The sequence below is a fragment of the Schistocerca gregaria genome, chromosome 1 (genome assembly GCF_023897955.1).
Source record: "Schistocerca gregaria isolate iqSchGreg1 chromosome 1, iqSchGreg1.2, whole genome shotgun sequence".
Lineage (NCBI taxonomy): Eukaryota > Metazoa > Arthropoda > Insecta > Orthoptera > Acrididae > Schistocerca > Schistocerca gregaria.
In genome coordinates, this window is record NC_064920.1 from 308,377,974 (window position 1) to 308,403,996 (window position 26,023).

Sequence of the window (26,023 nt, forward strand, 5' to 3'; positions counted from 1 at the left end):
TCACATTGGCCTTAATCTCTCTCTGACTGCTAGCTTCACACCATCAAAAGCAATGAAATGTTCTTCCCAACAATTAGAAATTTATGGTAAACATATTTGCTGTGGTGCTAATTTGTTACTGAGAGGCTCACCACAACCTTCACTTCACTACTAAGATCACAATATTTTCTGTACCATTTTAGCCACACGACAGGGCTACTTAGAATGCCCCTCTCATTCTGCCATGTCGTGTTTTGTGTGGAATGTAATCCTGACTGTCCTATCAAGTCCTGGAATAGTCCCATTTACTCTGACCCTCACCTCTCCTATACCAGTTGAAGAGGTCTTTGGTTTCAAAACCTAGTGTTTCTGTCGTTTTTGATTCATGTGTGTCAATCCATTGGCATCTGGTAAATAGAAGGTTTTTTATTTCATTTTGAGTAAGGTATGCAAGATAAGAATCTTATAGCATCCCCTGGTGCTGGGTGGAGTAGCTATGAGCCATGATGGGGGAAGTGGGTGGTGGGCGTGAGCTGGGAGCCCTTGGGGCTCCAGAGAAATGCAGCAGCAAATGTAACAAGTTCTTTTATTGACACATCTGCACTGCTTGATGAACTAGGTCAGTGGCCATCTGGCCATTGAATTGTGATGTGGATGACAGCTGGCATGCACGGGAAGCAACACGCTGCTCCCTGGGCAAGAATTGGCCATGCTGCTGGAGACGATGTTGTGTGGCCAGCTGTGCCATGGTACTGAGTCCAGGAAGGGACTTAGGGCACAGAGCTGTTGCCCTGCTGTGGCCTGGAACCAGTGACCTCTGCTTGCAGGTCCATGTCTCATCCAGCACAGCCCACCATCATGGTCGGGCTGTGAGCGTCGGAATAATTTTATTACAAAAAGACCAGTACTTATACTCACCAGTCGCACACTTGTGCATATGCACCACTACCACTCGCATATCTTAAAACACTACTGTCACTGCTGTTGTGGAAATCTGCCTTGCCACCTGCTGCACTATTCAGTGCAATTCCATTGAGTTCACTGTTTCAGCAAGCTAACAAGCCTAGCAACACCACACTGGCCTTGTTGAATTATTACAGTAACAGCATCCCATGCGTGCACAACTGCAATACACTACATAGGCTCTCACTAATGAACCCATAAATGGCCATTATGCTAAAGTCCAGTCCAATTGAACTAGATGCTACCAACAGTGTGTTAGAGTATATTGCAAAACAATTAAATATATTTTCTATAATTTAATCTAATTATTGTTTAAGAGTTGGAGTTTTTCCTGAAATATTTGCAAGTAATGCTTTCATACAGTTATGTATAATTTGACGGGTAAAGGCAACAACTAATTAAATAGTGGAGACATTGATTCATCAATAAGCACATTTAGAAGACTGAAGCTTTGTTAATTTTCTCATGAATCCTTCTTTAGAAGTAGAACACACACACACACACACACACACACACACACACACACACACACACACACACCTCTTTACAGCTATGTTTTCCTGGCTAACTACATTGTGTTGACACTACAGTTCAACAAAGGTGACAGGTTGTGTCAGGTGGAGTGGGAAAAGGGAGAGAGGAGGTGGGGAATGGAAGGGGTTAGGGAATGGTGGCTGATGGCTGGAAGGGAGACGCAGCATGTGCATAGAAATGTGCCACTGAAGAGCTCATTGCGGCCACAAGTAGGAGTAGATGTCCAAAGTGCACAATGACTCGGCGAAGTGGATTTGAAGGGGAATAGTGTAAAGTTAAACTTTACAGCTTTGACGGTTTGGTAATTATATTCATGTTTTGCAGGAGTAGATTTGACGCAGAACTGAGTTCCCTCCAGTGTCAAGTGGAGAATTTGCAATCACAGTTATCAGTCCAGAAGAAAATGTTGTCCACAGAAGAGAGTTTGAGATCAAGAGTTGAAACTGATTACAGGCAAATACAGGAGGAGAAACGAGCATTAATGGTGAAGTAAGTTGACTTAATTATCTCTGTTACACATTTTTAGTTGATTTCATTCAGCTTCTGATGACACTCATGTTGCTGCCTATGAAGAGTTCAGCACCAGGTTTGTTTATTGTACAAATCAATAAAACCACCTGTCTTTAGTGCTACAACTGCCTAAGGAGTGAATTTTACTGATGTGCTTATTAAGAAACAAATTAAAATGCTATCCAACTACTATCAAGAAGGAAAGTTGGAATGAAGTTCGTCTAAGAATGAGATTCACATCTGCTACTTTTTTATGTGGGTGCTGAATTCTTTCTGTAGCTCATGACATAATATTTGAGTTATTTATCATTCTCCAAGACATCAAGCAATAAAATTATCAAGTAATACTGTAATTCCAATATTAAAACTAATAAAGGAGTCAAAAATATTTAAAAATATTAAATAATACTTTCATATGTCATGTGGCAATATCCCCCAGGCTGTGGCTAAGCCATGTCTCCGCAGTATCCTTTCTTTCAGGAGTGCTAGTTCTACAAGGGTCGCAGATGAACTTCTGTAAAGTTTGGAAGGTAGGAGACGGATACTGGCAGAAGTAAAGCTGTGAGTACCGGACGTGAGTCGTGCTTCGGTAGCTCAGTTGGTAGAGCACTTGCCCGCGAAAGGCAAAGGTCCCGAGTTCGAGTCTCGGTCGGGCCCACAGTTTTAATCTGCCAGGAAGTTTCATATCAGCGCACACTCCGCTGCAGAGTGAAAATCTCATTCTGGAAACATCCCCCAGGCTGTGGCTAAGCCACGTCTCCGCAGTATCCTTTCTTTCAGGAGTGCTAGTTCTGCAAGGGTCGCAGAAGAGCTTCTGTAAAGTTTGGAAGGTAGGAGACGGATACTGGCAGAAGTAAAGCTGTGAGTACCAGACGTGAGTCGTGCTTCGGTAGCTCAGTTGGTAGAGCACTTGCCCGCGAAAGGCAAAGATCCTGAGTTCGAGTCTCGGTCGAGCACACAGTTTTAATCTGCCAGGAAGTTTCAGGTTACAAATGGTGTGTAGTACCATACTGTACAGATACATGTATAAAAATTTCCGAAAAGTTGTTTTTGAGTGTTCCAGAGAAAGAGAAGATGCATAAAATGTTGTTGCACTCAACTGGCAAATTGACACCATGTTGACACACAGTTTCACTAACTTAATTAAAAATGTGTTGCGCTATGAAGTTAACACTAACTTACCTCTGAGATATTCTCTCCCACTGCTACAACAAAGGCTAGTGTCAACAAAATTGAACTCCTAGTGAGAATTGTCGTTTTACCCAACTGAACTTTAGTTGTTTGGTAGCTTAGTTGTTACAAAGGTAGGCTGTCGAATTTTATAAGATGATGTCCATAGATTGCTGGTTCGAACCTAACCCAAAACAACATTTTAACTTATTTGTAAAACTGCCCAACAGTCCTCCCATAATAAAACCAGACCATAATTACAAAACTTCACCACATTGATTAGAAACAGAATATTATTGTGTTTTCCTTGACATTCAAAATGATATTTTCTTGTTAATGTGACCACATACCTTTTACTTTATTAGAAATGATGTTTTTATCATCATACTGTTCAGCTAGGATCCTTATTGTTTAAACATTTTCGTTTCATCATCTTGCATAAATAAATCTGATTCAGACATGTTAATTAACACTCACAAACATCACAGCCCTTATTTTCATGTCACTTGCATTTTATACAGGCTTTATATCTCCCTGTGTAACCTCATCATCTTACACCTCATTGCACTGCGGTCATATGGTGATATCTTCACTATTAACAATGCTATCCAAAAAATGAATTGTATGTTCGCAAAGGAAATCCATTTATACTCTGTTATCCATTTCTCAAAATAATGCTAATGTGAAGCTATATACAATTGCTACAGCTATATAGTACTGCTACAATCAGTTCTTGCTAATGCTATTTTTGTATTTCATGGAAAATTTTTAAAAATATCTGACTTTTCGGAATTCAAGCATTTGTACAGTAACATTTAGCTGACGAAAATCACATAAATATTGAAATAGCTGATTGCATTGCAGATTTGTTTCTTCAAAGAAAACAGAGCTATACACTTACATAATATTGTTGAGACTTTCAAGTCAAAATCTATCATAATTGTTATTTGATCATTGTGAATATTTAATCTGCAAATAGTAACAACTGAAAAAAATTAAAAATTTGTATCCTTCTCATAAGAAAAATAATTCGTCTATACTTACTCAAAAATAGCAGAATTGGCAAATTTTTGTGCAAAAGCATTGCAAAATTTATACTATTACTCAAAAATTAATTTGAAATCAAAATTATTTCAGTTTCACAGACACAGTGAGCAATCCAACAATTATAATTGGTAAAGAACTTGTATTGCAATAACTACAGAAGATTGGTGTATGAAAAGCATTTTACTCTAACTAATTAAACAGCATCACCTATCTCAAGAATGCCTTAAGAAAATCTCTATTAATTAGAAGTAAAACAAAAATTAAATTGCATACAAAATACTGTCCACCTCCTTAGCTGAGTGGTCAGCATGGCTGACTACAGTGGGGGAGATTCAGGCTTGGTTCCTCGTCAAGGCAAAGACTTTACCTACCTCGGCAGTAGTTATTATGTGGTCCACATCTTCATCAACATATAATCCACAAAAGTCGCATAAAAAAAAAAAAAAAATGCAGTAGGCGGCCGAAAAAGAAAATGGCATCTCTCAGCCAAAAATGTCATATGATCATTAAATGAAACAACAAATTTTTCTGTTACCAGTCACCCACCGTTTTATTTATTTCCACAACACATTTCAAAGGTTTAAACCTCCATCATCGGGTGGATTTACATTAGTTTGTATGACATTTGTGTGTGTGTTGAGTTACGATTTTTGGAGGAACTTGTGGCAATGCCTAGTGGAGAAATAAAACTTTATTTCAGAACATGGTTTTGGATTTCTTCTGACAAAAAATTAAACTGATATCTAATGGTAAACATAAAATAAGTAAACTCGAGTACCTCCAGTGGTCACAGGTTCCTTTCGCTGTTGTAACACATCACATGTATACTGTCAGATTTGTAAACAAATATGGCATCTGGAATCTGCTGGGTGCAAGGTTCGTATAGCAGAAGAGAAGACATAATTGCAAAGTGCAAAGAACATACATAGTAACAACATTATTACAGAATAATTGTTTAAAGCATTTGGAGGTGTTTGTTTTGAGGTGTCAAATATATGTGTGTGTACTTCAGGTGGCATATAAATCCAATTTTGACAAGTTAAATCGGTTTAACATTCGTACTCGTTTATACAATCAGGTTAAATGTAAAAATGGCTTAAACATCATACTTGTAAAAAACAATCAGGTGAGATGTTACAGACTTGAAGTACAATAATCATATTGGCTACAGCAGTAAAATCATACATAGCGGACACTATTTGATTGGGATTAATCTACAGATGTAAGAGGCTGGAGGCAGAAGGAGAGGAAGAGAGAGAGAAAGTGAGAGAGAGAGAGAGAGAGAGAGAGAGAGAGAGAGAGAGAGAGAGAGAAGAGGAGGGGGGGGGGGTGCAAAGAGTGATTATATAAGAGGAAAAGTTACATGGCAATGGGTCTTAAGTTTACATGTTACATACCGGATGATCAAAAAGTCAGTATAAATTTGAAAACTGAATAAATCACGGAATAATGTAGATAGACGGGAAAAACCCAGCGTGGTTCAACAACAAAGTTAGGATATTACTGTGAAAGCAAAGAGAGCTTCACTGCAAGTTTAACCGCAGCCAAAATCTCTAAGGCAAACAGAAGCTAAACAATGCCAAAGTTAGCATAAGGAGGGCTATGCGTGAAGCTTTCAGTGAATTCCAAAGTAAAATTCTATGTACCGACTTGACAGAAAATCCTAGGAAGTTCTGTTCTTACGTTAAATCAGTAAGTGGCTCGAAACAGCATATCCAGACACTCCGGGATGATGATGGCATTGAAACTGAGGTTGACACACGTAAAGCTGAAATGCTAAACAACTTTTTCCAAAGCTGTTTCACAGAGGAAGATCGCACTGCAGTTCCTTCCCTAAATCCTCGCACAAACAAAAAAATGGCTGACATCGAAATAAGTGTCCAAGGAATAGAAAAGCAACTGGAATCACTCAACAGAGGGAAGTCCACTGGACCTGACAGGATACCAATTCAACTCTACACAGAGTACGCGAAAGAACTTGCCTCCCTTTTAACAGCTGTGTACCGCAAGTCTCTACTGAAACAGAAGGTTACAAATGATTGGAAAAGAGCACAGGTAGTCCCAATCTTCAAGAAGAGTCGTCAAGCAGATGCGCAAAACTATAGACCTATATCTCTGATGTCGATCTGTTGTAGAATTTTAGAACATGTTTTTTGCTTGCGTATCATGTCGTTCCTGGAAACCCAGAATCTACTCTGTAGGAATCAACATGAATTCCGGAAACTGTGAGCCTGTGAGACCCAACTCGCTTTATTTGTTCATGAGACCCAGAAAATATTAGATACAGCAAAATGCAGGAAAATTTGCTGCGGATAGGCACTTGGTGCAGAGAGTGGCAACGGACCCTTAACGTAGATAACTGTAATGTATTGCGAATACAAAGAAAGAAGGATCCTTTATTGTATGATCATATGATAGCGGAACAAACATTGGTAGCAGTTACTTCTGTAAAAGGTAAGGTGGGTACCAAGTTGAGATTCGTTGGGAGATCCCTTAGAAAATGTAGTCCATCAACAAAGGAGGTGGCTTACAAAACACTCGTTCGACCTATACTTGTGTATTGCTCATCAGTGTGGGGTCTGTACCAAGTTGGGTTGACAGAGGAGATAGAGAAGATCCAAAGAAGAGCGGCACATTTTGTCACTGGGTTATTTGGTCAGTGTGATAGCGTCATGGAGATGTTTAGCAAACTCAAGTGGCACACTCTGCAAGAGAGGGGCTCTGCATCGCAGTGTAGCTTGCTGTCCAGGTTTGGAGAGGGTGCGTTTCTGGATGAAGTGTCGAATATATTGCTTCTCCCTACTTATAACTCCCAAGGAGATCATGAATGTAAAATTAGAGAGATTTGAGTGCGCATGGAGTCTTTCCAGCAGCCGTTCTTCCCGCGAACCATAAGCGACTGGAACAGGAAAGGGAGATAATGACAGTGGCACATAAAGTGCCCTCCACCACACACTGTTGGGTGGCTTGCGGAGTATAAATTTAGATGTAGATAGAGAGGTACAAATTGACACACATGCTTGGAATGACATGGGGTTTTATTAGAACCAAAAAATACAAAAGTTCAAAAAATGTCCGCCAGATAGCCCTTCATCTGATCAGAATAGCAATAATTAGCATAACAAAGTAAGACGAAGCAAAGATGATGTTCTTTACAGTAAATGCTCAATATGTCCACCATCATTCCTCAACAATAGCTGTAGTCGAGGAATAATGTTGTGAACAGCACTGTAAAGCATGTCCGGAGTTATGGTGAGGCATTGGCATTGGATGTTGTGTTTCAGCATCCCTAGAGGTGTCGGTCGATCACAATACACTTGCGACTTCAGGTAACCCCAAAGCCAGTAATCACACAGACTGAGGTCTGGGGACCTGGGAGGCCAAGCATGATGAAAGTAGCGGCTGAGCACACAATCTTCACCAAACAACGCGTGCAAGAGATCTTTCATGCGTTAGCAATATGGGGTGGAACGCCATCCTGCATGAACATCATACGTTCCAGCAGGTATTTATTAGCCAGGCTGGGGATGGAATGATTCTGTAACATATCGGTGTACCTCTTATGTCATTCCAAGCATGTGTGTCAATTTCTACCTCTCTATCTACATTATTTCGTGGTTTATTAAGTTTTCAAATTTATACTGATTTTTTGATCACCTGGTATATTAGCTGCCTAAAGGTTGGGGCAATATGTTGGTTAATGCTATAAAATATGCAGATAGATGTACAGTATGTGCCAGTAGTTGTACATACAGTACAAGGGGTGCAAGCTGTTGGAGTGATGAATTATCTGTAAATGAGGTCAATCTCTTGTACTCTTGGCGGCTGTCAATATTTATGGTAAATATTAAGGTGTGTGCACGTGTGTGTTTGTGTGGTTCAAATGGCTCTGAGCACTATGGGACTCAACTGCTGTGGTCATCAGTCCCCTAGAACTTAGAACTACTTAAACCTAACTAACCTAAGGACATCACACACATCCATGCCTGAGGCAGGATTCGAACCTGCGACCGTTGCAGTCACACGGTTCCGGACTGCGCGCCTAGAACCGCGAGACCACCGCAGCCTGCTGTTTGTGTGTGTGTGTGTGTGTGTGTGTGTGTGTGTGTGTTTAAGAATGTAGGCAGTTTCTGAAAACAGAGATGATACTATTGTAAATATTGTCATTTTTGTCATTTAAGATGGATTCCGCTTGTTTCATTTGGTGTTTATATATTTGGAGAGTTTCAAGGATATCTAGTTTTGTACCTTCTGGCTGGATGTGTAGGATGCTAATGCTTGTGTTCTTGACATGGTGTTTTGTTTCATACAAGTGGGTAGCTATTGCTGATGTGTGGTACTTTTTGTTTTTTAGTGCTGCTATGTGTTCCTGGAATCTAATTTCAAATGATCTGCCTGTCTGGCCTATTTAGAAGCAGTCACAGTCCAAAAATCCAATTTTGTACACACCTGTGTGATGAAGTGGGTTTCGTGTGCCAATGTTGTGGGGTAACTTCTGTCCAATATTGTCGTCTGTTGTAAAGGATATGCTTATGCCTTTTTGTATGAAGACATTGGCAATCAGGTATGACATGTTACTTAGAAAGGGGATTTAAATAATTAATGGAAAATCTTATATAAAGATGTGAAACAAATACTAACAAAGAGATAGAGGGGCTGGCCAGTACCTACCTCAGCTCAGTACAGCCAATAGATACACAAAAAACAACCGAAAATTTAAGTTCCTGGCTTTCGGAATAAATGTTCCTTCATCATGGAGGAGAGAGGGGAAAGAAAGGGAAGAAAGGAAAGTGGATTTAGTTACTCACAACCCAGGTTATGAAGCAACAAGGAAAGGAAAACAGGGAGGGTAGCAAGGATGGAGGCATGGTTGTCAGAGGGAAGCCAAAGATATTCTACTGTAGGTACTGTGCCAGCTTCAAACCAAAGAGGATGCATACAGAAGTAAAGAGGTATATAGTATAAAGATGTAGGATGAAAAGATGCATGAATGGCTAAAGAGGAAAGGGAAAGAGGAGAAGACTGAAGAGTAAATGGGAGTGAGGTTGGTTAACGTAGGTTCAGTCCAGGGGGATGGCGGGATGAAAGGATGTGTTGGAGGGTAGCAAGGTGGAAGATTTTATTTTCTTTTTGTTTTTTTGTGTTGTGATTGCTTTGCCATTATTGAATGTTTTAGGGTGTCTACTATGGAGCTGTTATAACCATTTTCAATGGCTGTTTGTTTTATTATTTCAATTTCTTGATCACATTTGGCTTCAGAGAGTGGTAGTTGGATAACTCTATTAATCATGTACCACAATGCTGCCATTTTGTGTGCTGTGGGGTGACTAGAGGAGTTGAGGTTTGTGGTATGGGTAGTGGTAGGTTTCCAATAAATTTCAAACTGATGTCTGTTATTCTTTATTCTAATAGTAAGGTCTAGGAAATTTATACTATCATCTTTTTGGTGTTAAACTGTGAATTTTATGTTTTCATGGGAGTTGTTGAAAAACTGGTTTGACTCACTGATGTCATCTTTAGTGCCTTTGATTATATTGATGGTATCATCTACATATCTGTAGTAGTAGATGATATTTTTGAGGAGGTGGTGATTGGAAGTCAGGATTTTGTCTTCTAGGTTACTTATAAATATTTCTGCTTGCAATCTGGAAAGATTTGAGCCCATTGCCAGACCATCTGTTTGTTTGTAGATTTTTTGTTAAATTTAAAATAGTTGTGTGAAAGTATGAATTCAAGCTGGTTCATTAGTTCAGTAATGTGAGTTGAAGGGATTTTTTTTGTGTCTATGTAAGTTGGCAATGATTATCTGTTGTGTGGGAACTGTTGTCACAGAGGAATAAAAGTTTTGTATGTCAAATGAGGCAAGTGTGGCTCCATCAGGTACTTATCTGTTTTTGACATATTGTGTGAATTCTGTTGTGTTTTTAAGTGTTCTCTCATTATTGAATGTGTATGCTTCTTTGAGAATTCTGAAGAGCATTTTATTGAGTTTGAATGTTGGGCTGTTCCTACAGTTCACTATAGGCCTGATGGGGGTCCCATTTTTGTGGATCTTTGGTTGTAATCTAAGGCAAGGAGCTTGTGGGTTCATTGTTACAATATTTCTTGCTTCTTGGATGGTGAGTAAAAATTAATGTTGTTTGAAATGTGTTTAATCTCATTTTTCTCATTTTGTATTCTGGCTGTTGGATCTTTATGTATTTCTGTTATGCTGCTGGTTTGGAAGCAGTCTAAAGTTTTTTCTATGTATGTTGCTCTGTCCATTACAACAGTTGTGTTGCCCTTGTCAGCTTTTACAATTATTGCATTATTCATGTTTAATTTAGTCTTAATGGTACGTGTAAGAGCTACTTCTCATTTCTTGTATGCTGGGAATGGTTTTGCAATTTCCTTTTCAATCATTTCATTAATTTTGTGGCAGGTTCCTATTCTGTGATTTTGCTTCTTAAAGGCTATGGTCGAGATCTGTGTGGCACAAGTGATGAGCTTTTCTTGCTTGTTTTGGTCCAGTGGAGCTTGAATGTTATGTTTTAAGGCTTTGCAAAGTAGTGCCTCTTCTTCTGCAGCGGATATTATGTTTGTATTGTTGAGGAAAGGTGTGTAGAATGTGTGTTTCTTTCAACTGTTTTGGTTCAGTTTGGGAGGTAATTGTTGCTTTATAAGATTGGCTAGTTTTTTCTTCTTTGTAGCTTTCGTTTTCTGTACGATGAAATCAGTGTACTCTTTTTTGGTTATGGAATCATATTCTAATCTATGAAGCAACTTTCCCAACTGTAATTCTGCATTTTGAAGCTGTGTGTTGAACATTTGTTTTTTAATATAGAGTTCTTTCAGTTCATTTTTCACACAGAGTTTTTGAATGTTTTCTAGTGTTTTCTTTGCAGTTGTCGTGTTTGTTTTGATGTCAATCTTGACATAATTTCCTATTCAAGTGTATGTGTTTTGTCAACATTATGTCAATAACAGTCACGGTAAATCCTAACCTAAAATGTTCGCATTTAATGTTAATCTGCCCAGTCAGGCAATCAAGGCAATTTTTGAGTACAAAAACAGTGCAGGAAAGGTCGCAGTGACAACACAACACATACACAAATATACAAATACCAAACGAAACAACTGTAATCCATCTTAAATGACAATATTTACAATAGTATCATCTCTGTTTTCAGCAACTGCCTACATACTTAAAAATGCGCACACGCACACGTACATGCGCACGCGCGCGCACGCACACACACACACACACACACACACACACACACACACACATGCACACTCCTTAATATTTACTATAAATATTTATAGCCGCGAAGACTACAAGAGATTGACCTTGTTTCCAGATAATTCATCATACCAAAAGCTTGTACCCCTTGTTAGCTTGAAACTGTATGTACATCAACTACTGGCACAAATTGTATATCTATCTGCATATTTTATAGCATTAACCAATGTATTACTCCAACCTTTAGGCAGGTAATATATGTAACACGTAATCTTAAGACCCCTTGCCATGTAAATGTTTGCTCTTATATAATCACTCTTCCCAGTCTCTCTCTCTCTCTCTCTCTCTCTCTCTCTCTCTCTCTCTCTCTCACACACACACACACACACACACACACACTTTCTCTCTCTCTCTTCCTCTCCTTCTGCCTCCAGCCTCTTACATCTGTCTATTAATCCCAATCAAATAGTGTCATCTATATATGATTTTACTGATGTAGCCAATATGATTATTTTACTTAGAGTCTGTAACATCTCACCTGATTGTTTTTTACAAGTATGTCGTTTAAGCCATTTTAAGTTTTCACCTGATTGTATAAACGAGTACGAATGTTAAACCGTTTTAACTTGTCAAAATTGGATATATATGCCACCTGAAGCACACACACATATATTTGACACCTCAAAACAAACACCTCCAAATGCTTTAAACAATTATTCTGTAATAATGTTGTTACTATGTATGTTCTTTGCACTTTGCAATTATGTCTTCTCTTCTGCTATATGAACCTTGCACCCAGCAGATTCCAGATGCCATATTTGTTTACAAATCTGACAGTATACATGTGATGTGTTACAACAGCGAAAGGAACCTGTGACCACTGGAGGTACTCTAGTTTACTTATTTTATTTTTAGCATTAGATATCAGTTTAATTTTTTGTCAGAAGAAATCCAAAACCATGTTCTGAAATAGTGTTTTATTTCTCCAATAGGCATTGCCACAAGTTCCTCCAAAAATCGTAACTCAACACACACACACATGTCATACTAACCAATGTAAATCCACCTGATGATGGAGGTTTAAACCTTTGAAACACGTCGTGAAAATAAATAAAACTTTTTGTGCTTCAAAAACAGTTTTTGGCATATTTTTTTAGTTTTAAGGGCACCACATGATCTTTTTAAGCAAGTTTCTTTTAAATAATCAAGACGTGTTTCATCAAACTCTCCCATGGTACAAAATACTAGTCAGTTGCATTATAATGTTGCGGATATAAGTGCAGTAAACATATTGTAAACTTTCATCATCTTCCCAGACACACACACACACACACACACACACACACACACACACACACACATACGTGTGCATCAACATTTGACAAACATCCAAAAATATGCAGACATATTTAATATTACATCATAATATTTGTAGTCACTTTTCAATATTTCACCATTACCCTCAATATATTACCTTCACATTGGTAAAATACTCGGAACATAATGTATTAGTCTTCAATTTGTAATCACTCAGTACATGTTCAACACTTAGTATCCTCCTCAAAATATTAGCATCATTAATTCAGATTTCTCACATCATTTACTTTTTTCTCTCACTTACAACAATTTTCAAAGTATGTGGTCTGAAAAACAATGTCCTCTCTACAGACAAACTCCGTTTCAAAAAACGTGATATGGATCGAGTAAAAAAGTTGTTAACTACATAAAGTTGCAGCATAATGTTCTCCAATCACAACAAAATGTTTATTGACACTTCAGTTTTTTCACAATCCTTCTAATGTTGACCACACTTCCACAATGTGAAAATAATAAACTAACAGGTCAACTCCATTTTTTATTAAATATTTGTATACAGACGCAAATTCCTACAAATATAGCACAACAGTTTCACAAATTCATTAAAAATCATGTACAAACATTTTTGCTTAATTATACAGGACAGAAATCCAAAAATACGTCTGGTATCGTCGTTTTTCCAAAACATATTTTCTAGCCAGAATTAGTAAAAGTAAAATTTCTTTCCAATCCTGCATAGTATGTTTAAATAGCGACAAAATTCACCCACAAAACTTCCTTAAAATGCAGATGAAATAGAGAGACATGGAGTAATGAAGATAATTTGCTTATGCAAAAATATTTCTCATCGAAAGCAATAAAATATATGTTTTCTTTCTAAACATAAGAAAATTCTCTCATCACCCAAATACAAATACAAATAACAACTTTAAATGTTACCTCATTTCCAAACTTTTTCAAATGTAGGAAATGATACGCAAATCTCATTTTAAAAATATAGAAAAATTTCAGTTCTCTGACAGAACGATAGATTGTTTTTTCCATTAACACACTGTAACCATACACTCACAAGTTTTCTTGAAATCACCACAACATATTACATTTCCTAGCATTAATTATTCTACAGATTCTCTAGCAGTTTGATCTAACTCATCAACACTGAGCATGACAAAGGCAAGAGGATAGATCAACATTACTCTTGGCAGAACATAATCTGAAATATTAAATAGTTATTGATTATTTAAACTTAAGCAGTAAACAATTCATGAGATCCATCGTATCAAGGTAAAAAGATGGCAATTGCTAAAATATGGAAAAGTCTTTGAGATCTCTGAAGGGGCAAATTTCAGTACATCAGTATTGTTTTTCACAGGCATATCACTTTGTCTGGGGGTTTCCTCACTCTTTTCAGAAATATATTCTGTGCTGCATTTTCCATTTTTTTTCTACAGCAATACATAACGTTGCTTATATGTCTCACAGTTGGTTTCTTTCTTAAATCTGCTTATAAGTCAAAACTGTCCACCGTTTCTTTCAAAAATTGCAGATATTTTTTTCCCTCAATGCTATTAAAAATTTTTCATTGGAAAGAAACTGTTTTATGTGAATCATCATCATCTGCTATAAAAACAAAGTGTTCTTTTGAATGAACCATAAGGGAGGACCAGCAATAGGTTTGCTGCTACATCTCAACATCTGGGTCCACAGTCACGTGGAACTGCATCATCGATGGTCGAAGGTGCTGACCACTTGGGCGGGGAACCCAGGATACTGGTGATGAACGACCCATCGCCACCAGCTCTCAGTAATGAATGCCGCACGGACGAAAATTGGCAGAGCAGCATGATTAGGTGCAGGACACAATGTATCTGACAACCACGGAATATCTTGGCTCGACTCTGACCCCTACCAGCATAAACCTGCCTTATGGCATCATGCATGGAAGAGTCCACAACGTATTCTTCATTTGAAACCTGGATGTGGGGACTAGCCGTTCTGCCTCAGCATTAGATTGGGGGTGGAAAGGAGGAACCATCACATGTTGAATGCTTGATGGGTGCAGAAATTGTGGAAGATGTGAGACACAAACTGTGAATCATTATGCGTCACAAGTGTATAAAGCAATCCTTCAAAAGATAAAATTTTTGAGAGTGCTGAACCTCAGGCAGAAATGGATTATTGTGCTGTACTGCACATTGATACACCAGCTTGTTAGGAGCCAACCGAATGATGGTATCATGGACCATAGAATCAGCATAGGAATTGTGATGCAGCATAGGAATTGTGATGAGCATTGGTAGCAAACTGATGTTTGTGACTGAAGCTGTGTAATTCAGCTGTCCAAGCCCAGTAGGGCCGATGGGCCTGTTTCTGACGACAATAGAACTCAATATGCACAGGAATTACATCTGCACTCATGATGATAATTGAACAACAACTTACACATTTTGTTGAATGAAAGCAATGCTGGTTCCTGGAGAGGAGATAACTAACACAACAACTTGTAAATTCAAGGGGAAATCCAAGATAGGAGCAAAGACACATGTTGGCATCAGTGACGCCAAAAGCAAGGAAGTGTTACTGAAGCTGCTTCTCGTAAATGTTCCAGTCTTCTGCTGCATCATCATAAGGGGGCAAGGGTAGTGAATACACCAATAGCATGGAAGGCTGCGTAGTCAATGCGGCCAACAAGTTCATAGTAACAACCAAATGAGTCTACTGCTGCTTGAGGAGAGATTGGAGCCCTGCCCCTATGGACACGAGAACTGACAGAACAACCAAATAGACTGAACACACGGAAGTGACCACCACACTAGTTGCCATTTGTTTCATAATGCTAGACATAACCAATAGTGTGATCACTAAGAACAAAAGTTTATTGAGCTACATTCAGGTAAACAAAAAACACAGAAACAGTACAATAAGCAGTAGAATCCAATCTGAGGAGTGCCAGCTACACTGCCTTTATATAGAGCAGTACTCTAGTAGGCAGTGCAGCAGATGTCTTGCCATGCGCACTAGTCTTGTGACCCACTACAGGCAGTGTCTGGTAGATGACCCCCACAACTGCCATTGGCAGACTTTTTTTAAGTGTAGCCTGATGGTGGCCTGATGCCTCTGTGTGTATCCAGATGTTGCGTAAGGGATTATAACAGTTCTCACGTGCTGTGTTGTGGACACCATGAAAGAAGTTGAACCATCATGTCAACTGACTTTTCATCCTGAAAAGTCTTCAGTCACATAAAGTGTAGTGCCCTAGTACACTGTGTTACCCTTTAGTCTTTGCTGTGTAAAAAATATTGGGGGTATTTCCATGTAAAGGCCTTCAGGTATTATTTGTGTGAATAATATATCCAAAAGTTTTATCAGAAAGGATTTTTGAAATGATTTCCCATCCTGATATGGCCCACCCACTCACTATTTTCCTAGTTTTTGGCTTTATTTTATTTTCTTCATTTCTAATATGATACCTACCTCTTGGTTGCTGTCTACACAGCATATTTTTATCAACTTGGTGTTTTAAAAATATGTTATTCCTCTCATATCGATATGATTGTATTGAATTTAATTTTATTCACCTTCTTGTTTACAAAAGCAGCCTGTGTATAAGACATGCAGTCTAACTTCATGTATTGCATTTGTTTCAGAGACAGAAATCTATGATTTATAAATATAAAAACAGCAGTTACTGCCAGTCTACCATTGTTTCAGTCTCTGTAAAATTATTTTTGCATTATTTTATAAATAATATTATTTATTTAATTTTTATTTGTAGTGCTATGCATCTGGAAACTGCAATGCGAGAAAAAGAACGAGAGATTACTGCTCTGGGTAAGAAGATACTGCTTTTGGAAAATGCAAACTCTGACCTTCTGGCAAAAGTTTTACAACTGAAGTATTCCACTGTACGCCAAATTCCAAAAAACCAATCGGCAATGCCAAAGAGCAATAGTGTTGAAGGTGTGTTGATGGACTTGGGTAGTGTGTGATGCATGCTATTTGTCACATTATTTCATGGTACTTAAGCATTTTAGGAAAGAGTTCTCATCACAGATCAATTCTGTTCAAAAGAAGTAAGTAACATCTTTAACACATTCTAGTATTTTTAACATTTACCTCAAAAATGTATACCTCCACACATTTTAAAACTTTTATGTATATTTTTCAAGATATGTGTTCAATCTTTTGTCGAAATAATATATATTTTAATAGCTCCGAAAACCAAAGACTTGCTTTACCTATGTTGTCTTTGTTATCTTGTGTTAATCACCCTGAACTATCTAAAAATCATATGTGTTTTACTCAAAGATAGCTTCTTGTACTGGTTATGAGTATAATACATATTGATTGTTTATGTTGTAAGTATTCAGTGAATGTGAGCATATGTTTCTGCGTTCTGCAGTGTCTAGAAACAGGTGCACATAGCTGTATGCACTGTAGCATAAGCCATTCATTAATATGTCACTTTCTTGTAATAATGTTACATTTTATTTTGGTTCCTGAATAACTTTACAAAACCATAAAGGAAAGGGGATCTCAAACTTTATGAACCCTTTGGGTATCTCGTGCCAAACATAAAAGTAGTAAATTTATAATGTATTTAAAAAATGTGGTAATCACTCTTTGTAATCAATTCGGTGGCTGTACATGACAGAGATACATTATCATTTTGAACATTATCAATACATAAAACAAATTTTCAATTACATGCTGATTAGGAATCAACAATCAATTTCAAAGTGAAAGTAAAAGTAAAGTTAACATCCTAACTAGACAGGAAATTTATAAACTGGTGGAGTCTTAAGTAAGTCTACAGTCAAAAGGTTTTTGTTTGTGCTGACTGTAACTTTTCATTGCCACATTATCAGTAAAATGAGTATGCATCAGTAACAGTTTGCAGAGTTTTGAGATGAATAGTTTGTGGTAAATAAAAGTGCAACTCACATTATATTTTTAAATTGTCTTTAGCCATTTATTGTGCTGACAGTTTTACTTCAAAATAATTTTGTATGTAATTTAAAGATGTGTGCATATACTGTAAAAAGGGTTTATTTGTTAAGTTGTGATAGTTTTATCCCATGGAACAACATACTTGTGAAATTTTCTTCCATAATTTATGTCTTCCTTAGAATATTTTATCTTGGTGAATTATATTTGATATGTTTAGAAATGTTTGTCATTTACTAGTGTTGGAATTTTATTGATACATGTCTAAACACTTTTTGTAACTGGTACTAAGTCTGTTAGCCGTATAAAATATATTCAACAAGTAATGTAATGACCCGTCTCGTGCCAAACTTTATGTACAATATCTAATTGAGTTCAAATTAAGGTTAGGTGTAGTGATGGGTGATAGTATAGCTGGAAGACAACGTCTTTAACAGTGAATAGATCTCATTGAACATTCTTTGAACATGATGACCACAATCATTGCTCATCATGTTTTGTTTGTGGTTAATATTAGTCTGCCAATCCTGTACCTGTATCATTTTTGTTATGTCTTTTGTTGGTGAAGGTAACTGTTTTGTTCACCTTTAATAGTGCCATTTGTTCACACATACTGGTATTTATTTGCACTGCAATAAGTGTAATGAAAATCTTTCTATTCATATCCCAGAGACTACCTGAATAAAACAGTGTGATGGAACTTCCACTAACTCCATGCTTCATTAAATGCTGAAACAACACTGACAACATTTCAGAAAGTTTGCCCATTTTCAACTTTCTGCCTATGCACTTGTAATGAGGAAATGGAATAAACTGCACCCAGTGGATGCTTCATTCCTGAATTACCTTTTCAAGTAATGGTCCATAATATGCTTCTCAAATTGAGAAAGTACATTTATGAGTTACACTCTTTGAAACAGGACACCAGCTTTCATTTTAATACATGTAGAACATCATGATTTGTGAGATGCTTCATGAATTTTTTGTGATAAATAATGATACAGCTGAAAAATTAGTCAAACTATCACACTTAATGATGTATAACAGTAAATAAGAAGTAAATATTTCCTTTTCAGTACATGTTTGAACTGTCAGGCTATGGGAATAGCAATATCTATTAAGACCAAACATTAGTTCCATGTACAACATCCATTCTATTATATCATCCATTGCAATAATGAAAAACTGTGTCAAATGACTTTCAATATAATTCCAGTGCTTGCTTAAAGTCATTTGCAAAAATGTGGAAAATCTGTTAGGATGAAGTCAGAACTAAGGTTATTACGTACAGGTTCAATGTTTTTCCAGTCCTCTGCATTACATTATACTTGCATACTTTCAAAGACTTCATTCAAGTCTGTACAGTGAATTCAAAATTTTTTTGTAAATATGCAGCTATATTTCATATAAAGACAGAGCACAAATGAGAGATTTTGATGACCTATTCCTCTCATAATGTTAAGAAGCCTCTTAATTTAAATACACTATATTATTTAGACAGTATCCCATAAATTATACAATTATTATGAAATTGAAGTCAAAGGAAATAACAAAACATTGCAGTACAGTTTCTGAAATAAAGAAATTAAGGTATTGAAACAATGGAAAATCCAGGTTGGAATAATGATAATATTATGAAAATGGTAGGCTGCTACTCACCATATAGAGGAAATGTTGAGTCACAGAGAGACACATCAAAAAGACTGCTAAACATGTGAGCTTTTAGTCAAAAGGCCTTCTTGTAAATCGTGCTTGTGCGCACGCGCACACACACATACACACACACACACACACACACACACAAGCCAGAGGATAAGAAAATGCACCCATTGCTATTAAAAATCATTTAGTGATCATTTAAGGTTTTTTTACCTATGATGAGCTTAAATTGTTAATACATCATGTAGCAACTCATTCGTAGAAAAATTTGTTAATGGTAAAACAAAACTCTGTTTGTTGCACAGCTGTTTGTTTGCATCTCAAATCAGATCCTGATCTGTAAAGTTATCTTCAGGCATTTACTATCGTCAATTACAGCTTTTTGACAGGAAACAACTAAACAAAAATTCAAAACAATGGATAATATTATATTACAGTGATATTCATATAGCATTTACATTAAAAAAATCCTTAAGAGGAAATATATCATACCTGACTGCAATTATTAACACTGGAGTAATACACATGGGTATGAGCACTCAAAATATTTTAGGATGATAAGCTGAAAACCCAGCTGAAACTATAATGCTATCTATTAATAAAAATTATAACAGCTACTCTCGTGTTGTTAGGGCTAGTGCCGTAAATTTACTCTACAGTTTTTGATCTCACAAGACATGAAATTTACAATGATAAAGACATAAAATATGCATCACAGAAGAAACTTGAACAAAGGTTATAATTATATAAAACTAAACAACACTTGATAAAAATCCAGCTATATTTACTTTACATACTACTTGCAGCAGCAGTGGACACAGAATAAAAATTTGTAACTCTCAGGTTGTAACAATAACTAAATACTATACACACATAAAATAGTTCTGTATTAAGTATGGTATTTGATTGTGTGCCCATGGACACAAAATTATAGAAACTGCAGAAAGTTGGCAGCACATTTTATGTAGCACACCTGTCTAATAATGTATTAAATCACCTTCTTTCTTAAGACAGGGAGATGGAAGTGACGCTTATGTCACATTTGCTATGCTGTTCTCATTAAAAGTAGGTTATCATGCGTAATTCTGACTCTGCCTGTTTTGGTCCTTTTAAACTCTTCTGTCTCTATTGTTTACTAATGCTCAGCCTCTCATACATTCTTCCCCTTATTGTTGCATAATGACCATCATTTGAATTATATTTTTCTTTGTTAAACTGTCTTTAGTTGTATATAATTTTGTTTACATCTGACCAAATGGGGTGGTATTTTGGTAAGACAGTGGGCTCAGATTTAGGAGAATAATGATACAAATCCCTATTCAGAATTCCAGATTTAAGTTTCCCGTAAATTATTTTGGCAAAATCCTAAATAACCGTTTGTGATCTGTCTATCATGACCTCATCATTGATGGGACATTAAAGCCATATACTCATCCTGTTCACATGTGCCACACTTGATACACATATATCAGTAATAGTGTGCATTGCAGAGGCTTTCCTTCATAAAATATTACCAATAAGAGTACCCACAAGTAAATTATGGGGAGGGGGGGGGGTGCAGTAAGATAAAACTGAACAACCACCACAACAGGACCATGGAATGGTTGCATTTATAAATGATCAGCACAAGCATTAAGACATTCATTCCACTTGGACACAAGACTATCAGTTCCTCCAATTGAAACCAATATCCACACTTGTCTTTCTTCAGATAGCCAAAGATGTGAAAAAATATCTGGTCTATATGGAGGATGTTGCAGTGTTTCCCAACTAAATCACCTTCATCTGATTGACAATGTGGTGGCAGGCATTATCTTGCAATAGGATCATTCCGTCTGATAGCCTTCCTGGGAGCGTTGCAGTTTCTGAAAACTGGCTTCATAGTGGTGTGCATAGATTGTGGTTCCATGTTTGAGGAACTCAATGAGCAGTGGAAACATTCTGTAGCACAATAACACCTGCCCCCTTACTGACAGTTGGACGAAGGCCACACTTCAGTGATTGGGATAGAAAACACTGCAACATCCCCTTTACAGGCCAGATCTTTCTCCAACAATGGAAATTCAGGATGGAATGTAACAATATTATAAAAAGAAAAATTGCTACTCACCATATAGTGGAGATGCTGAGCCGCAGATAGGCACAACAAAAAGACTATCACAACTGAAGCCAGTAAGGCCTTCATAAAAAATAACACACAAACACACACACACACTCACGCTTTCACTCACTCACTGTCACACAAACACAACTCACACACACATGACTGCAGTCTCAGTCAACGAAAGCCACACTAATATGCTTCAATGGCTTCAGTTGCATGAGACTGCAGTCATATGTGTGAGTCACATTTGCATGCACGTGTGTGTGTGTGTGTGTGTGTGTGTGTGTGTGTGTGGCTGAAAGCTTTATTTGTGACAGTTATTTTGTTGTGCGTTTCTGCGACTCAGCATCTCCGCTATGTGGTGAATAGCAACTTTCAAGGCCTTTCTACATGTGCTTTTCATAACTTTGGTGACTTGAAGAAAGACACGCTTAGACGTTGCTTTCACTTGGACAAGGAAGTGTGAAGTGGGTGCAGTTGTGGATCCATTACTTGTTGACCCTGTTCTATAAAACAGGAACTCATCAATTTGTCTCCCAGTGGGATGGATGTCTTAATGTGTGTGGTGATTAGTTTTTAATGAAACCATTCCATGGTTCTGTTGTGATGACTGTTCAGTTTTCATTTGACTGTCTCTTATACTTTTATGGCCGTACATTGTGATTTCTGCTTCAGTGTATTTCGTGTGTGTAATGAGGCATGTATGCTTTACACACAGGTCACTGCTGTGTTGACAGTTCCTCACACACAGACAACATATAGACAACATATACCTACACATTCATGCAAATGCAGCTCCCATGTACATAACCACTGTCTCTGGCTGCCAAGTCCATGGCCTCAGCAGCCAGGGACACTGATCATGTGAGCTGTATTTGTGTGAACATGTGTGTGTCTATTTGCATATTTCAGAAGAAGGGTTTCTGGCTGAAAGATTACATGTTTAGTAGTCTTTTTGTTGTGTTGACTCAACATCTCTGCTATGTGGTGAGTGACAATCTATCCTTTGCATAATATTTTCATTACTCCATCCTGGATTTTCCATTGTTCAATAAAACCAGAGAAAATAATTGATGGAAATAGATCCCAAAAAATTGAACCTTGAAGGATGCCTTGTGCAATTGTTCTCCAGTTGAGGAGAGAATATGCTGTATTTGAAGAGAGAATTAATCTTTCTCTTCAGTTACATGTGTACAAAGTTAAGAGTCTTGGATGGGGGGGGGGGGGGGGGGGGTGGAGCTGTAAAGCACTGCTCCTAATCATCTACTTATAATGTAACCAGGTAGATAAAAAAAATCTACTCACCAAGTGGTGGCAGTAGAACGTGAAAAGGTTTAACTAACACAAGCTTTCGGAGCCATTGGCTGCTTTTTCTGGCAGATGAGTGAAGTGGAAGGAATAGGGGTGAAGGAAAAGAACTGGAGACACTTAGCAAAAGGAATACACTTCAGAAAAGTCATCCAGAACCCTGGGTCAGGGGAGACTTACTGTATAGGATGAAAAGGAAAGACAGACTGTTGGGAAATATATAGAAAACTAAAAGGGAGTGAAGAAATGAGTAGTTACCATGAAGAAATGCTAAGATAGAAGGAATTAATGTACCGGGTGATCAAAAGCTCAATATAAATTTGAAAACTGAATAAATCACGGAATAATGTAGATAGAGAGGTACAAATTGACACACATGCTTGGAATGACATGGGGTTTTATTAGGACCAAAAAAAAAAAAAAAAAATAAAAAAAAAAAAACCAAAGTTCAAAAAATTTCCAACAGATGGTGCTTCATCTGATCAGAATAGCAATAATTAGCATAACAAAATAAGGCAAAGCAAAGATGATGTTCTTTACAGGAAATGCTCAATATGTCCACCATCATTCCTCAACAATAGCTGTAGTCGAGAAATGATGTTGTGAACGGCACTGTAAAGCATGTCCAGAAATATGGTGAGACATTGGCATTGGATGTTGTCTTTCAGCATCCCTAGAGATGTCGGTCGATCACGATACACTTGCGACTTCAGGTAACCCCAAAACCAATAATTGCATGGACTGAGGTCTGGGGACCTGGGAGGCCAAGCATGACGAACGCGGCGGCTGAGCACACGATCATCACCAAACGATGCACGCAAGAGATCTTTCAGGCATCTAGCAATACTTTGTTTTTTTTTCTGATAAAACCCCATGTCAGTCCAAGCATGTCAGTCCGAGAGCCAAGGGCATGCTGTAATGCTAGTTTCCACCTTGGGATTTCTGAGAAACTGTTGTTTGGTGGAAGAATCCAGATGGCATGTGTGGTGAAACAGGCACTGACGCCAGACTGTCCTGTTTTAGAGCATGTTCTGCAACAGGATAGTCTGTGTTGCTGGTATATACCCTCTGTCTGTGCCCTTTCATCCTGACTGATATCTGGGTAGCTATGTAAAAGGCTGAACAGTGTTAGTTTGGGAATTATGAATGTGTGGATAAGTGAGTCTTAGGCATTTTGGAGGTCACAGAAGATCCTTGTATTGTCATTGTTCTCGAATATGTGCTAATTTTATCAACAAAATTATTTGTGTGGTGTGTAGTATTGTTTTTATTGCTGAAACCCAAATAGATTATTTGAAAATCATATTTTACAATAATATTATGATTTCTATAGCAGCATCTTTAACAGAAAATTTAACAGACCTGTCAGAAGATGTCTACCTCTGTAGCTGAGTGGTCAGTGCTGCTGACTCTGTGATGAGAACCTGGGTTCAGTTCCATGTGCTGCTAGGAAGTTTTCATTGTTGAGAGGGCTGGAATATAGTGCACTCTGCTTTGTGATGTGGATTGAAGAGCTAATGACCAAGTTGTAGTGGCTCCAGGCTATGAAAACTGACAGCCTGGAGAGCAGTGTGCTGACCCCCACACCCCTCCATACCACATATAATGATGCCCTTGGCAGAGGATGACATGGCAGTCAGTTGGTACCAATTGGTAAGACATGACTTGCAGACAGAACTGATGTTTTACGGTAGAAGAGAGGTTGGGCAATAACTTCCCTTAGCTTTTCTTGACCATTTCTTAAAATAGTTCAGATGGCTCTAAGCACTATGGGACTTAACATCTGAGGTCATCAGTCCCCTAGACTTAGAACTACTTAAACCTAACTAACCCAAGGACATCACACACATCCATGCCCGAGTCAGTATTTGAACCTGCGACTGTAGCAGCAGCACGGTTTTGGACTGAAGTGCCTAGAACTGCTTGGCCACAGCAGCCGGCATTTCTTAATTTGTGATTTTTTGTTTATTGTTATACTTCTGGAAACAACCTTGTACAAAACACTACTTAACTACTGTAGACAGTGAACTTCTTATTATTTTATGGACTAATTTGACAGACCAGCTAGATTTTTAATAATAATGCTTTCCAAGTTCATTGTTGAACTTTTACTACATTTGTGAAAAAGAATCATGAAAGCTCTCTAAAATCATTACAGGATTCATAATCATATCACCTACATGTGATTTTAGAAATATCATCACTAGAGACTTTAATGTTAATCTCAGATTTAACAGTGAGGCACATTCTATATATTTTATTTTGGTAGCATAGAATTTAGTAATTGTTTTCTGCTTTTACAGCATTTTAAGTATAATTTTATGGCATTAACATAGTCAATAAAACAATATCTCTTACGTGACTTTGTTTTATAGTTTCTTTTGTTCCTTTACTGTGAAAATTACTTTCATTCTCCATGCAATGCAACTAGCACTCATTATCTTTATATTTAAGTTCTCTTCTGTAAAGTTATTTTTTCTGTTTTTAAAAGGACTTTGGGAAGCTGTGGCGAGCATAGAAGTTCCACCCCCTCCCTTGTAGACAAAAAATAAAATATGAGCTGAGTTCTTTGCTTCTTTTAGATTTCCAATATGTAAATTAGCAAAGTTTGAATTAACATGTACTTATAATGTTAATAGTGACACTGTAGCTGCTGCTCTTACAAAGTGTTTGTTTGACCACAGAGTTGTCGTATACTGTCACAGGTACATGATATACCTGAAATCTTTTGACTTTCACAAGTTGAGGTCTTAAGGACCAAGGAACATTGAAAGAGAGTATAGTTGTGAGTGAGCAAGTTGGACCTTACTATCTCTATTCCTTTGTCACTTTGATCATCTATGGCAGAATTTTCTCCACTGATTTCACACTAATCATTCCAAAACCAGGAAATATAAAATACATTGTTTTAATATTTTTCCTTTCCACTGTTGTCTATTATAATAATCTATTGCTAGCCGGAGGTGGTTTTCGTAGCTCGAAGCTGACTTGCTAATAATTAGCAATAGAGTACTTATAGTCAGACTTGCATGGAATATTAAGTAACACCGAACAACAAAGATATTTAGCCATACTAAAATTCTGAGTATTTTCATCCTGTTTCTTTCTGTCATGCTCATTGTATTTTGCTTCATTTGATAATCAGATATATGTTAATCCAGGGTGCAGTTATCGAACCAAAAAATTCATCAGCTGCCTTACAAAGCATTTTATATCCCCTCCTTCCCATCCTCTGCCATCTTGTAATATCTTAAATAACATTG

The 26,023-nt window shown here is 37.4% G+C and overlaps 1 protein-coding gene across 3 annotated transcripts in view; it reads left to right on the forward strand.

The window, feature by feature from the left end:
* The window catches only part of LOC126343024 (MAP7 domain-containing protein 1-like), a 255,278-nt gene extending 234,405 nt beyond the window's left edge, over positions 1-20,873 (forward strand). For all 3 annotated transcript variants that reach the window (XM_050001905.1, XM_050001907.1, XM_050001906.1), the window contains 2 exons: positions 1,801-1,965; positions 16,518-20,873. In XM_050001905.1, coding sequence (XP_049857862.1) covers positions 1,801-1,965; positions 16,518-16,731 — 379 coding nt within the window. In that variant the 3' untranslated portion in view covers positions 16,732-20,873. The remainder of the gene's footprint in view (positions 1-1,800; positions 1,966-16,517) is intronic.
* Positions 20,874-26,023: the final 5,150 nt, after the last annotated feature.